This window comes from Gopherus flavomarginatus, chromosome 1 (assembly GCF_025201925.1).
Source record: "Gopherus flavomarginatus isolate rGopFla2 chromosome 1, rGopFla2.mat.asm, whole genome shotgun sequence".
In the NCBI taxonomy this organism is placed as follows: domain Eukaryota; kingdom Metazoa; phylum Chordata; order Testudines; family Testudinidae; genus Gopherus; species Gopherus flavomarginatus.
This window is the reverse complement of record NC_066617.1, coordinates 376,009,432-376,020,544: the sequence shown is the minus strand read 5'-3', so window position 1 is coordinate 376,020,544 and position 11,113 is coordinate 376,009,432. Positions and strand designations below refer to the sequence as shown.

The window sequence follows — 11,113 nt, the reverse complement described above, 5'->3', positions numbered from 1 at the left end:
ATGTCAGATTCCAACACAACTGACTTCACCAAATCCTCTAATTTCATCCTGCTGGGCATTCCTGGCCTGGAGACAGCCCATATCTGGATCTCCATCCCCTTCTGCACCATGTACGCCATAGCCATCTTGGGGAACTTCACCATCCTGTTCGTCGTGAAAATGGAGCAGAGCCTCCATGCCCCCATGTACTATTTCCTCTGCATGCTGGCCATCACCGACTTGGTCCTATCCACGTCCATCCTGCCCAAAATGCTGAGCATCTTCTGGTTCAATTCCAGGGAGATCGAGATCAGTGCCTGCCTCGCCCAGATGTACTTCATTCACTGCTTCTCGGTAATAGAGTCTGGGATCCTCATGGCTATGGCTTTTGATCACTATGTGGCCATCTGTGATCCCCTCAGACATTCCACCACCCTGGCAAACCCCATGGTGGTGAAGATTGGACTGGCCGTGGCACTGCGTGGCAGCATGCTTATACTACTCTATCCTCTCCTGACAAAGCAATGGCCATATTGCAAAACCAACATCATCCCCGACACACACTGCATGCACATAGCCGTGGTGAAGCTGGCTTGCTCCGATACCCACATCAGTAGTTACTATGGCCTCTTTGTGCTATTCTGCGTAAAGTGTCTGGATATGATTTGTATTGCTGTGTCCTATACCCAGATCCTCAGGGCCATCTTCAGCCTCCCCACACAGGACGCCCAGCTCAAGGCTTTTCGGACCTGCAGCTCCCACCTCTGTTCCATCTTAGCCTTTTTCATCCCAGCTCTCTTCTCCTCCCTTACGTACCTGTTTGGCAAGAAAGTGGCCCTGCATTTCCGTGTTCTCATTGGCAATGTGAACCTCCTGGTGCCCCCTACACGTTAAACCCCATCATCTACGGTGTGAGGACCAAACAGATCCGGGACAGTCTGCTCCAGCTCTTTACTCATAAAAGGACCTAAAGTTTTCTCCTGGTGCTCTGGCTCTCAGATTGAGATCTATGAAGAGCTGGCTGGAGACATGCTGTCATAAACAGATAAGAAAAGTTAATAGCACAGAAGTACTTTATATCTCTTTGACTATAAAGGGTTAACAAGTCCAGTAAGCCTGGCTGTCACCTGACCAGAGGACCATTCAGGAGACAGGATACTTTCAAATCTTGAGGGAGGGAAGTTTCTGTGTGTGCTGTTAGAATTTGGTGGTTGTTCACTCTGGGGCCTCAGAGTGACCAGACATGCAACCAGGTTTCTCTCCAATCTCTCCAATACAGGCTCTTATAAGTTCAGAATAGTGAGTACTAGATAGATAAAGCGAGTTAGGCTTATGGTTGTTTTCTTTATTTGCAAATGTGTGTTTGGTTGGAAGGAGTTCAAATTGGTATTTTGCTGAAAAGATTTTAATTTGTACTTGTATACTTAGGCTGGGAGGTTATTCCCAGTGCCTATAGCTGAAAGACCCTGAACCTATTCCATCTTAAATTTACAAGATCATTTTTACTATTTTTCTCTCTTTAATTAAAAGTTTCTTGTTTAAGAACTTAATTGTTTTCTTTTATTCTGGTGAGACCCCAGGGGACTGGGTCTGGATTCACCTGGGAATTGGTGGGGAGAAAGGAGGGAAGGGAGAGAGAGGTTAATTTCTCTCTGTGTTAGGATTACTTTCTCTCTCAGGAAGAGTCTGGGAGGGGGAAAGAGAAGGAGGGGAGAAGGTGAATTTTCCTCTCTGTTTCAAGATTCAAGGAGTTTGAATCACAGTGATTTTCCAGGGTAACCCAGGGAGGGGAAGCCTGGGAGAGGCAACGGTGAGGGAAAGGGTTTACTTTCCTTGTGTTAAGATCCAGAGGGTCTGGGTCTTGGGGGTCCCCGGGCCAGGTTTTGGGGGGACTAGAGTGTACCAGGCACTGGAATTCCTGGTTGGTGGCAGCACTACAGGATCTAAGCTGGTGATTAAGCTTAGAGGAATTCATGCTGGTACCCCATCTTTTGGACGCTAAGGTTCAGAGTGGGGAATTGTACCATGACACATGCTGTTGGGCCCTCTTCCCTGAATCACTTGCTGGCCAGTCAAAGAGACATTAAAGACTTCCTTGACCCTAATGTGCTGTGTCAACGTGACAGACTGGGGAATCGTTCTGTGTATAACACTTAACATAGGGTTCCCATCTTTCTAATTGCTTTTTACTGGACCCCTGAGGGCCCGTGCCCTGCCCTGCCTATTCCCCCAAGGCCCTGCCTCCTTTTCCACTTCTTCCAATAAGGCCCTGCCTCTGTTCTACCTTTCCTCCAAAGCCCACCCTTGTCGCTCACTGCTCTTCTCCCTATCTCCAGCCACTCACTGGATCATCTCCACCTCCCTGCCTCCAGCCCCCAGTTGGTCTCCCTTTGCAGCCTGACAAGTAGCCTGCAGTGGAAGCAGCGCTGGGGCCTTCAGGGCAATCAAAAGCGGAGAGGGAAGCCGGGAAGCTGAGAATTGAGAGCAGGGTTGCTACAGGCAGGCGAGATTGCACATCAAACAGCTCGTGGGCCCTAAACTTCAGCTACAGATTCCTGAATGAAGAGACCATTGTGAGGCTTATTTCTTTAGCTTTCTGCTCCTTTTTTTCCCTCTTTGCTGGGGCTTGTAGCAGGCAGGGTCCCTGCATTGAGTATGGGCTGGGAGCCCCTTGTCCTGAGCCAAGCCTTGGGGGAAGGACAAGGGATCAGCTTTGAAGCTAGGGGAATAACAGCTGAGAGAGGCTGAAGAATAAGCCCCCATGTTAGCTGAGAAAGCTGGACGCTGGGCAGAGGCCAGGGTGGCTTTGGTAGCTAATAGGGAGGGAGATCAATGGCACCGTATGAGCCAGGTCTCAGAGAGAAAAAGCAATATATAGGCAGCTAGGGATGCATGAGATATGGACCCAGCGCAAGACACATCCATTCCTGCTGCTTCAGTTTCCCCAGGTGTAAAAGGGGGATACCTCATAAGAACATAAAAATGTCTGGGGTCCTAGGTTGGAGAGCTGGGGGAAACTGGCTGGAGCCTCTCTATTGCTGGTTCATGGGTGGCTAGTGAAAACATTCATGTAACCGCAACTGGATGTGTTCCTGTCTGTGTATGGCTGTGTAAGTGCAAGACCTGGAGAAGATAGCGGCTTCCCATAGTCTCATAGTGTGAAAGGGAGCCCTGATTGGTATATCAGATGGCTCACTGGTATCCCAGTTCCAGGTTACACCCGGGGAAGTTCGTCACACCCACCCAGCGAACGGACCCTCCTAGACCATGCGTCCATTCCCCGCTTGTCATGAACTCAGTTACTGAAGGGGAGATGGTGGTTACAGTAGGTAAATCAGGACTCCTGAGTTCTGTCTGTCATTCTCTGTGGGACCTCCGCCAAGTCACGTCTCCTTTTGCCTGAGTTTACCTATCTGTATAATGGTGATATGTTCATAGGGACTTTACCTAGCTGGAAGTTTTCAGGATCCATCAATGAAAGGTGCAGCACAGTATGATGATAGTTCTTGATGAGAATTACTGATCTTTGATCCATTAGTGACAACCCTGTGTGCCTGTAGAAAGTGCTCATGTCTCTCCTCAGTCATCTGTCTCCAGATCTGTCTGTCTGCTATCTACCCAGCCATCCTGGGCATTTACAGTGTATCAGACTCCATGGAGGCCTAGGCACTATCCCTGTAGTAAGTGAAGGCCCTGATAAAGGCCCAGTATGAGGCCTGAGGCCTGAACTAAAGTCATGGTCAAGACTTTGCTAACATAAAGCAAAGTGAAGCTGTGAGCCAGAGGCAGGCCCTGCTCACAGAAGCTGGCAAGGAAAGGGCTGATGCTGCAAGAAGATACGTACCTAAAAGGTCCTGAACACTAGAGATCAGAACATTCACATACTTGCACATTCCACACAGATAACAAGGAACGGACTGACCCATCCCAATGACAGGGGCAAAAGGATAATATGATGGATAGAGTTGTTTTGATCGAACCAACATGTACAAGGTGAGAGGCGGCACCTTACTACCTAGAGGGGTTGTACCTTGCTGCGTAGAGGGGCTGTCTCTCACCTGTATTCTTGCTGTACAATGGTATTATCATTGTACTGCTGTATTATTGCTGTATTGTATTATTGCTGTACAATAAGTACAATGTGTATAACCTTGCTAAACTGTTTAACCCACCCACAGGTAAAAATCAACAAACGAATGGCAGCAAACACCATGAAGGCAAGGAAAAAACAAATTGTTAAAGAAATTAAGCTACATAGTAACTACAAATTGGGTAAACAAATTGCCTGTTAGTACCAGTCATAATTTGGGTCAGTGACACTGCATCCTAACTGAGGCACATGTTAGTCAAAACAATCTTGTTCAGTGTCTGGGTACCAATATTAAATCCTAACACAGCAATATTTCATAGATTGGTTACTGTCCATTCAGTAGGTTATCTGGAAGACAGCATCCATAAGAAACAACTGGATCTACATCAACTACTGGTGTATCACAGAGCAGTTCAACCAATGGAACAGAGAAGCTACCCACTTCTGTTGCCTGCCCAGTAAAGCTGACCAGATGGTGACAACCAGCCTTAAGGATAACCTGTAATATGAATGGACAGTACTGTGTAGTAACTAATTACAATATATTTACATATAAAGGCCTCAGTCGTAGTGTCACTACTCCAAATTTCTGTTTTACTTCTCATACACATAGCCCTGTGGGACACACTGTCACAACCCCTATCTCAGTATTTCAAAATACTCAGCCTACTACTAATGATGAGAGAGGTGGTCACTGGAATTGCCCTAATGGAAGCGTGTTTCTATCTGTGTCATCAAAGTAAAAGGGCCAGAGTACACCAGCAGCCTGGAAAAACATGGTGACACTTGGATATAAGTTGGTGCCATATGTACACATACATACTATACATATAGGCCCATACACACTACAAATATATGCCATAGCCATATAATTCATATATATTAATTATTCGGAAGTGCCTCTAAGGATCAATCATAATATTACATTCCTCAGTCATGGTACTGGGCCTCACATTCCCAGGCCCATCATAAGGGACTAAAAAATAATTGGATAATAAAATCTGTCTCTCAGTCGTACGAGGGAATGTGCAGACTAAACAGACAGATGGGGCATGAGTGTATGGATGGTAAAATAAGGTGACCACATAACAGTGTTTAGCCCACTGGGTTATCTTTAGTCCATGCATTATGCTTTTCCGGGACGATGGGTAAACATCCTCCCCATAAAAAGACAAAAAGTGGGGGAATGTAGTAAGTGAAGGCCCTGATAAAGGCCCAGTATGAGGCCTGATGCCTGAACTAAAGTAATGGTCAAGACTTTGCTAACATAAAGCAAAGTGAAGCTGTGAGCCAGAGGCAGGCCCTGCTCACAGAAGCTGGCAAGGAAAGGGCTGATTCTGCAAGAAGATACGTACCTAAAAGGTCCTGAACACTAGAGATCAAAACATTCACATACTTGCACATTCCACACAGATAACAAGGAACAGACTGACCCATCCCAATGACAGGGGCAAAAGGGTAATATGATGGATAGAGTTGTTTTGATCGAACCAACATGTACAAGGTGAGAGGCGGCACCTTATTACCTAGAGGGGTTGTACCTTGCTGTGTAGAGGGGCTGCACCTCAATACGTCAGGAGTGATGTGTAACTTGTTTGTATCTGTGTATAAAAATGTATCCCTGGGGCGATGTCTTTGTCCGGCCTAGGGGGCAGTGGAAAGTCCTGCCACTAACTGAGCCGAGTCCATTGCCAAGAGGCACTCTCTCGTAGGATGCCCTGTAGAGTAACAATCTCAGAGGAACTGCAATTGTGTCCGAGTGCAATAAACCTGGCCGACGTGCCTTCGTGCCTTACTAGACTCTGTGGTCATTTGGGGGTTCTCTTCGGGTCTGCTGTGTCAGCTATCTGCGCAGAGCTGGGGCAGCACACAGAGGGAACACGCGCACGCAGCCGAGTGATACCAACAGAGAGAGAGCAGAGCACCACACCGGTAGCATCTGACAACAATCCCTAGTTTTCTTCCTAATCAACTATAATTTTTAAATATACACAAATACACAGAGCAGTCAATTCCTCTCTGACTCAGCACAGAGCCCCAGAGTTCTCATCTCCCTTTGGGAAGGTCCCTTAATTACTGTTTACTCCTAAAGCTGGATAAAAAACACAGAAGCGCAGACATGGAAAGAAAGACATTGGCTAGAGTGTCTCTGGTATCCGGCCTGTTTGCATCCAGATGCCGCTTCTCCTCTAGAGGCTGAGCGAACCCCACTGGGATTGCACAGAGTTATATAATAAACGGTGCACACCCCTGTTTTTATTTTTGTTGACGCAGCTGCTGGGGTGAGAGAGGTGTGGGACATGACTACCAGACTGGGATTCCCAGGGAAGACACTTCCACTTCAAAATTCACAGGTACCCTTCTCTAGCTGAGGAGCTCACCTGCTGGACAAACCAAGAGCACCATGGGTATGATGGGACAGAGAATAGGTCTATTGTCCTTTATGCTCTGCACAGCCACTAAACATCTGCTCGCCACAGGGGTGAGTTTGCTCCAGTAACACTGTCCAAATGACATTCCTTTCTGTGGATACCTACCCGCCCCTGCCAATGGCCTCACGCCCTGAGGTGGCTGTATTTGATTGGCACAGTGGATGCTTCACGATGAAAGGTATTAGTAGATGTACAATACAAGGCCAAATTTGGAGGTCACACCCTGTATTTTGCTCAGGCCCCACTGAAACAAAATTTCCCTTGGAGTAAGAACTGAGTAAAGACCTCAGGAGCCAGCTGTGTGTTAATGCACAGACACTGCCAATTCCTCTCCCCTTGCATCTCGGGGCTCTGGCTGTTAACTGGGTTGAGGGTGGGGGGAGGGAGTCGTTACCTGACTTTTATATGCTGCAAATCATTTAGGTGGAAGGGCACTTCACTGGAATAATTATAGGAATTTTTCAACATGGACAAGACATATTCTCTCCTAGCTTCATTGGAGAAGTCAGCTGAACTGTTATGTCTTGTGTTCTGCTTTGTATTGTTTCCAATCACAATTAAGCCGGAAGCAGACACTCAGCATTGCAAATATAAGTCCAAACAGTTAAAATTTGGCAAACTTATAAACAATAGAAAATGAGATCTCTCAACTGAAGGGGTCAGACAGCCTTAAATAAAGGTGCCAGCAGAACTACCTACAATGGCCAATCCACTTGTGAGTCCCATTCAGCTAAGCTGTTTGCTCCAGTAATGTCATTGGAACGGAGTACCAGAGGCCAAATAAGTATAATGTAAACTATTTTCTTCTATCGGTGTTAAATATTCAGATTTTCAATGTAATTAAATGTTCAGTTGTTCGTGTTTTGTGAAACATAGTAGATACAAATGCCTGATCTACTTTCTTTGTCATAGATTCATATGATTTAAGGTCAGAAGGGACCATTTGATCATCCAGCCTGACATCCTGTATAACACAGGCCATTCAATTTTACATAATTACCCCGAATCAAACTTCATAACTTGTATGTGACTAAGATCTGTTTCACTCTAGGATTTTACATTATAGAACCATAGAGCTATGGGGTTAGAAAGGAATGAAAGGGTGGGCTAGTCTGACCCCTTGCCAAGATGTAGGATGTGTTGTGTCTAAATCATCCCAAAGAGACTGGCGTCCCACCACCTTTGGGATATCTCCAGCGAAAGAGCTTCCACAACCTCACAAAGCGTCTGTTCCATTGTCCTCCTGTTCTTAAAGTTAGGAAGTTTTTTTTTCCTCAGATATTATCTAAATCTTCTGTGCTAGAGTTTGAACCCACTGCCTGTTGTCCTGTGCTCTGCAGCAAGACAGAATAACATTCCTCCGTCTTTCTTATTGCAGCCTTTCAAGTATCCAAAGACTGCTCCCATCTCTCCCTCAATCTCCTCTTTTCCAAACCAAACACAAATGGTTGCTTCAGCCCTTGCTCATCTGGCTTGCCTTTTATCCCTTTGATCATCGTTGTCGCTTGCCTCTGGATCCTTTCCAGTTTCTCTTCATCCTTCCTATACATCGGTGACCCAAACTAGACTCAATACTCCAGCTGAGGCCTAACCAGTGCCTAATAGTTGAGTACTATCACCTCCCATGATTTCCATTTCCCTTTTCTGAAAAAATCAACACCCCTGAAAAATGTAGCTATATCAATCTAACCCTGGTGTAGAAGGCATTAGGTCAACAGAAGAATTCTTCAATGGACTTAGCTTCCCCTCTTGGGGAGATGGATTAACAACTTTGACAGGAGAACCTCTGCTGTCCGTATAAGTAGTGTCAACATTGAAGCACTCGAGCAGGACCATTGTAGCTTTTTAAGTGTAGATGAGTCCTTAATCAGATCTTCCAGAAAAGCATCCAGTCTGGATCTGCTGGCATGGGGAGTTGGAGAACCCACCACTTCTCTTCGCAGTGTGTTGCAAATGTTAATCGTCCAGAGTGGTAATCATTTAGCCCTTATTTCCAACTGTAATATTTTTGGCTTCAGATTCCAGTGATTGGGTCTTGCTTTGCCTTTCATCAGCAGATTAAAGAGTATGTTATTGATATTTAAGATGAATAAATGAAGCTCCTTAAGTCACTCTCTCTGACTGGCATTTTCTCCAGTCTCTAATAATTTTTGTGGCTCTTTCTGCACCCTCTCCAATTTTTCAACATCATTTCTGAAATGTGGAACCTGGGAGTGGAAACAGTCAGTGCAGAGGTAAAATCCTTCTCTTGCTCCAACTCACCACTCCCCTGTTTATGTATCCAAGGATCTCATCAGTGCTTTTGGCAACAGCATCAAGCTGGGAGCTCACAATGAATTGGGTGTCTACAATGACCCCTAAACCCTTTCCACGGTCCCTGTGTCCCATAATGCAGTGCCCTGGTCTGTGGATCAAGACTGCATTCCATGTTCCAAGAGGATCTCTTTGCATTTGTCTGTATTAAAATATTTTGTTTCCATGGCCCCAGCTCACCAAATGTTCCAGGTCAATCAATGTGCCTGCCCCAGCCTCCTCTTTGTAACCAATCTGCCAATCTTTAGGTCATCAGTAAAGTTTATCTGTAGTGTTTTTCTATTTGCTTTCAGATCATTGATGAAAATATTGAATAGTGTTGGGGCAAAAATGGATCCCTGTAGAACCTCATAAAAACACCTCCATCCACTGACAATGGCCCATTGACAACTGTTTTCTAAGATCTTTCAGTTAGCCAGTTTTTAGTCCACTTTACATGTGCTCTACTGATATTGTATAGTGTGCATTTTTTATCTGAATTTTTCCCCCTACTGAAACAAATGCCTCAGAGAAATCAAAGTGTATTGCATCTGCTTGGTTCCCTTGATTGATCAAAAGTGTGTTCTCATTTCAGGATAAAATCGGGTTTATCTGACAAGACATGTTTTCCATACACCATGTTGTTGACTGGCATTAATTATATTCCTATGTTTTTTTAACTAATCCCAGCCCAGCTTTTCCATTCTTTATTAATTTTGTAAAATCTTTTTTTTAAACTTTCTCTTTTTTAACTGAATATTTTACATTTAACCCAGATCTGTCCTGTTCTCCCCCCCCCCACTTTTCTTTTCCTTTTATCTCTCCGGCTGCCTCACCGTGTACCTCTGGTCCCGAGTGAGATGTGCTCTTGATCAGCCAGTCGTAACTCGGGTGTTTGGAACTCTACGATTCAGTTGTAGATGCTGTTTGTCACCATCCTTGTCTTCTAATGGACTGGAAACTATTTTATCATCTTACGTGATGTATGTTTCTCATTCTGCTTCTTTCCGAATGCAGAACACAATTATATATTGAAGGTATCTACCTTTCCTGCAAAATTAATAAACTTTGTTTCTCCCTCAAAGAATTGAGCTAAACCTTTTCTAGGATTTCTTTTGTTCTCAATATACTTTAATAACCTTCTTTTTGTGATCCTTAGAACTGGGAATCATGGATTTTTCTATAATGTTTTTAGCATCCCTTATGATTTTCATAAATTCCAATTTGTATTATTTGCTCTCTCTATTTTCCTTTTTCCCTATTTGTTAAATATTCCTTCCCATCCCATCCCCCAAGTTGCTGCCTTCACTTTGTCAGTAAACTGGATTTTTGTCCAAAGTTCTCTACTTTCTGGACTAGTGGCTTTTTGCCAATCTAAATAAATGTTCTACAAGAAATCACACTTTTCCTTCTCTTTTTTTCTCTTCAAATGTTTCCTCCCCATCAGTTTTATTGACCTTTTACCTTTGCTTTGGGAAATTAACCTGTAGCAGGGTGGTCACCTGGGGACCTTTCCCAGCCACAGCCCTCTCCAGGGCTGCCCTGGGGAGCCAAGAGTAAAAGCAGCCCTGGAGAGGGCTGTGGCTGGGAAAAGGAGTGAAAGTGCCTGTGTAGCTGACCACAGGTGAGGCAGCTCAATTAGGGCTCAGCTGGCTCTGGTAAGAGGGCTGGGGACCAGGAGCTGGAAGAGTCTCACTCTAGCCCTGGCATGGGAAGGGATAGCTGCCTGGGATTGAGGTACCTGAATCGGAGCAGTACAGGGGAAATGGGCAAAGGGAGCTGGGGAGCTCCAGCCTGGTAAACCTCCAGGCTGCAGGCTTTGGTGAACACCTACAAAGGTACTGGGGCTACAGAGATGCAGCTTGGGACTAGGCAGAGGCATCTGGTCCAGCCCTCTTGCCAATGATGAGTGGCCATGACAGACTTAACTCTGCCCCAGTGAGCGGGGGCTAGATGATGAGTGGCAGTAGCCACTGAGGCAAGTGGGCATAGACGGTTGGAGGTTCCCTTGGGAGGGGAGACCCAGAATGCGGGGGCATTGCCAGGGGGCAGGACCCCAAGGTAAAGAGGCAGATGGGTCCAGAAGGGACACGGGGGCCAGATTCCAGGAGGAGGTGCTCCATATGCTGGAGAGCTAATTCCCGAGATGACGAGCAGAAGGTGCCACGCTGGTGAGTCATCCTCTCGCTGCATAACCCTTTTGAAACACTAAGCATCTATAGATATAACTGGCTGGGAACGGATCTGTGTTTGTCCATTGGAATGTCACCAGTTCCATTTTTTATTTTCCTCTCCTCTATCATATACCCTCTTACTGGTC

At 45.5% G+C, this 11,113-nt stretch overlaps 1 protein-coding gene across 1 annotated transcript; it reads left to right on the top strand.

The window, feature by feature from the left end:
• LOC127033312 (olfactory receptor 52R1-like) lies at positions 1-873 on the top strand. Its single transcript, XM_050921343.1, has one exon. It carries the CDS (start codon positions 1-3, stop codon positions 871-873), a length of 873 nt encoding a protein of 290 aa, XP_050777300.1.
• The last annotated feature ends 10,240 nt before the right edge of the window (positions 874-11,113 follow it).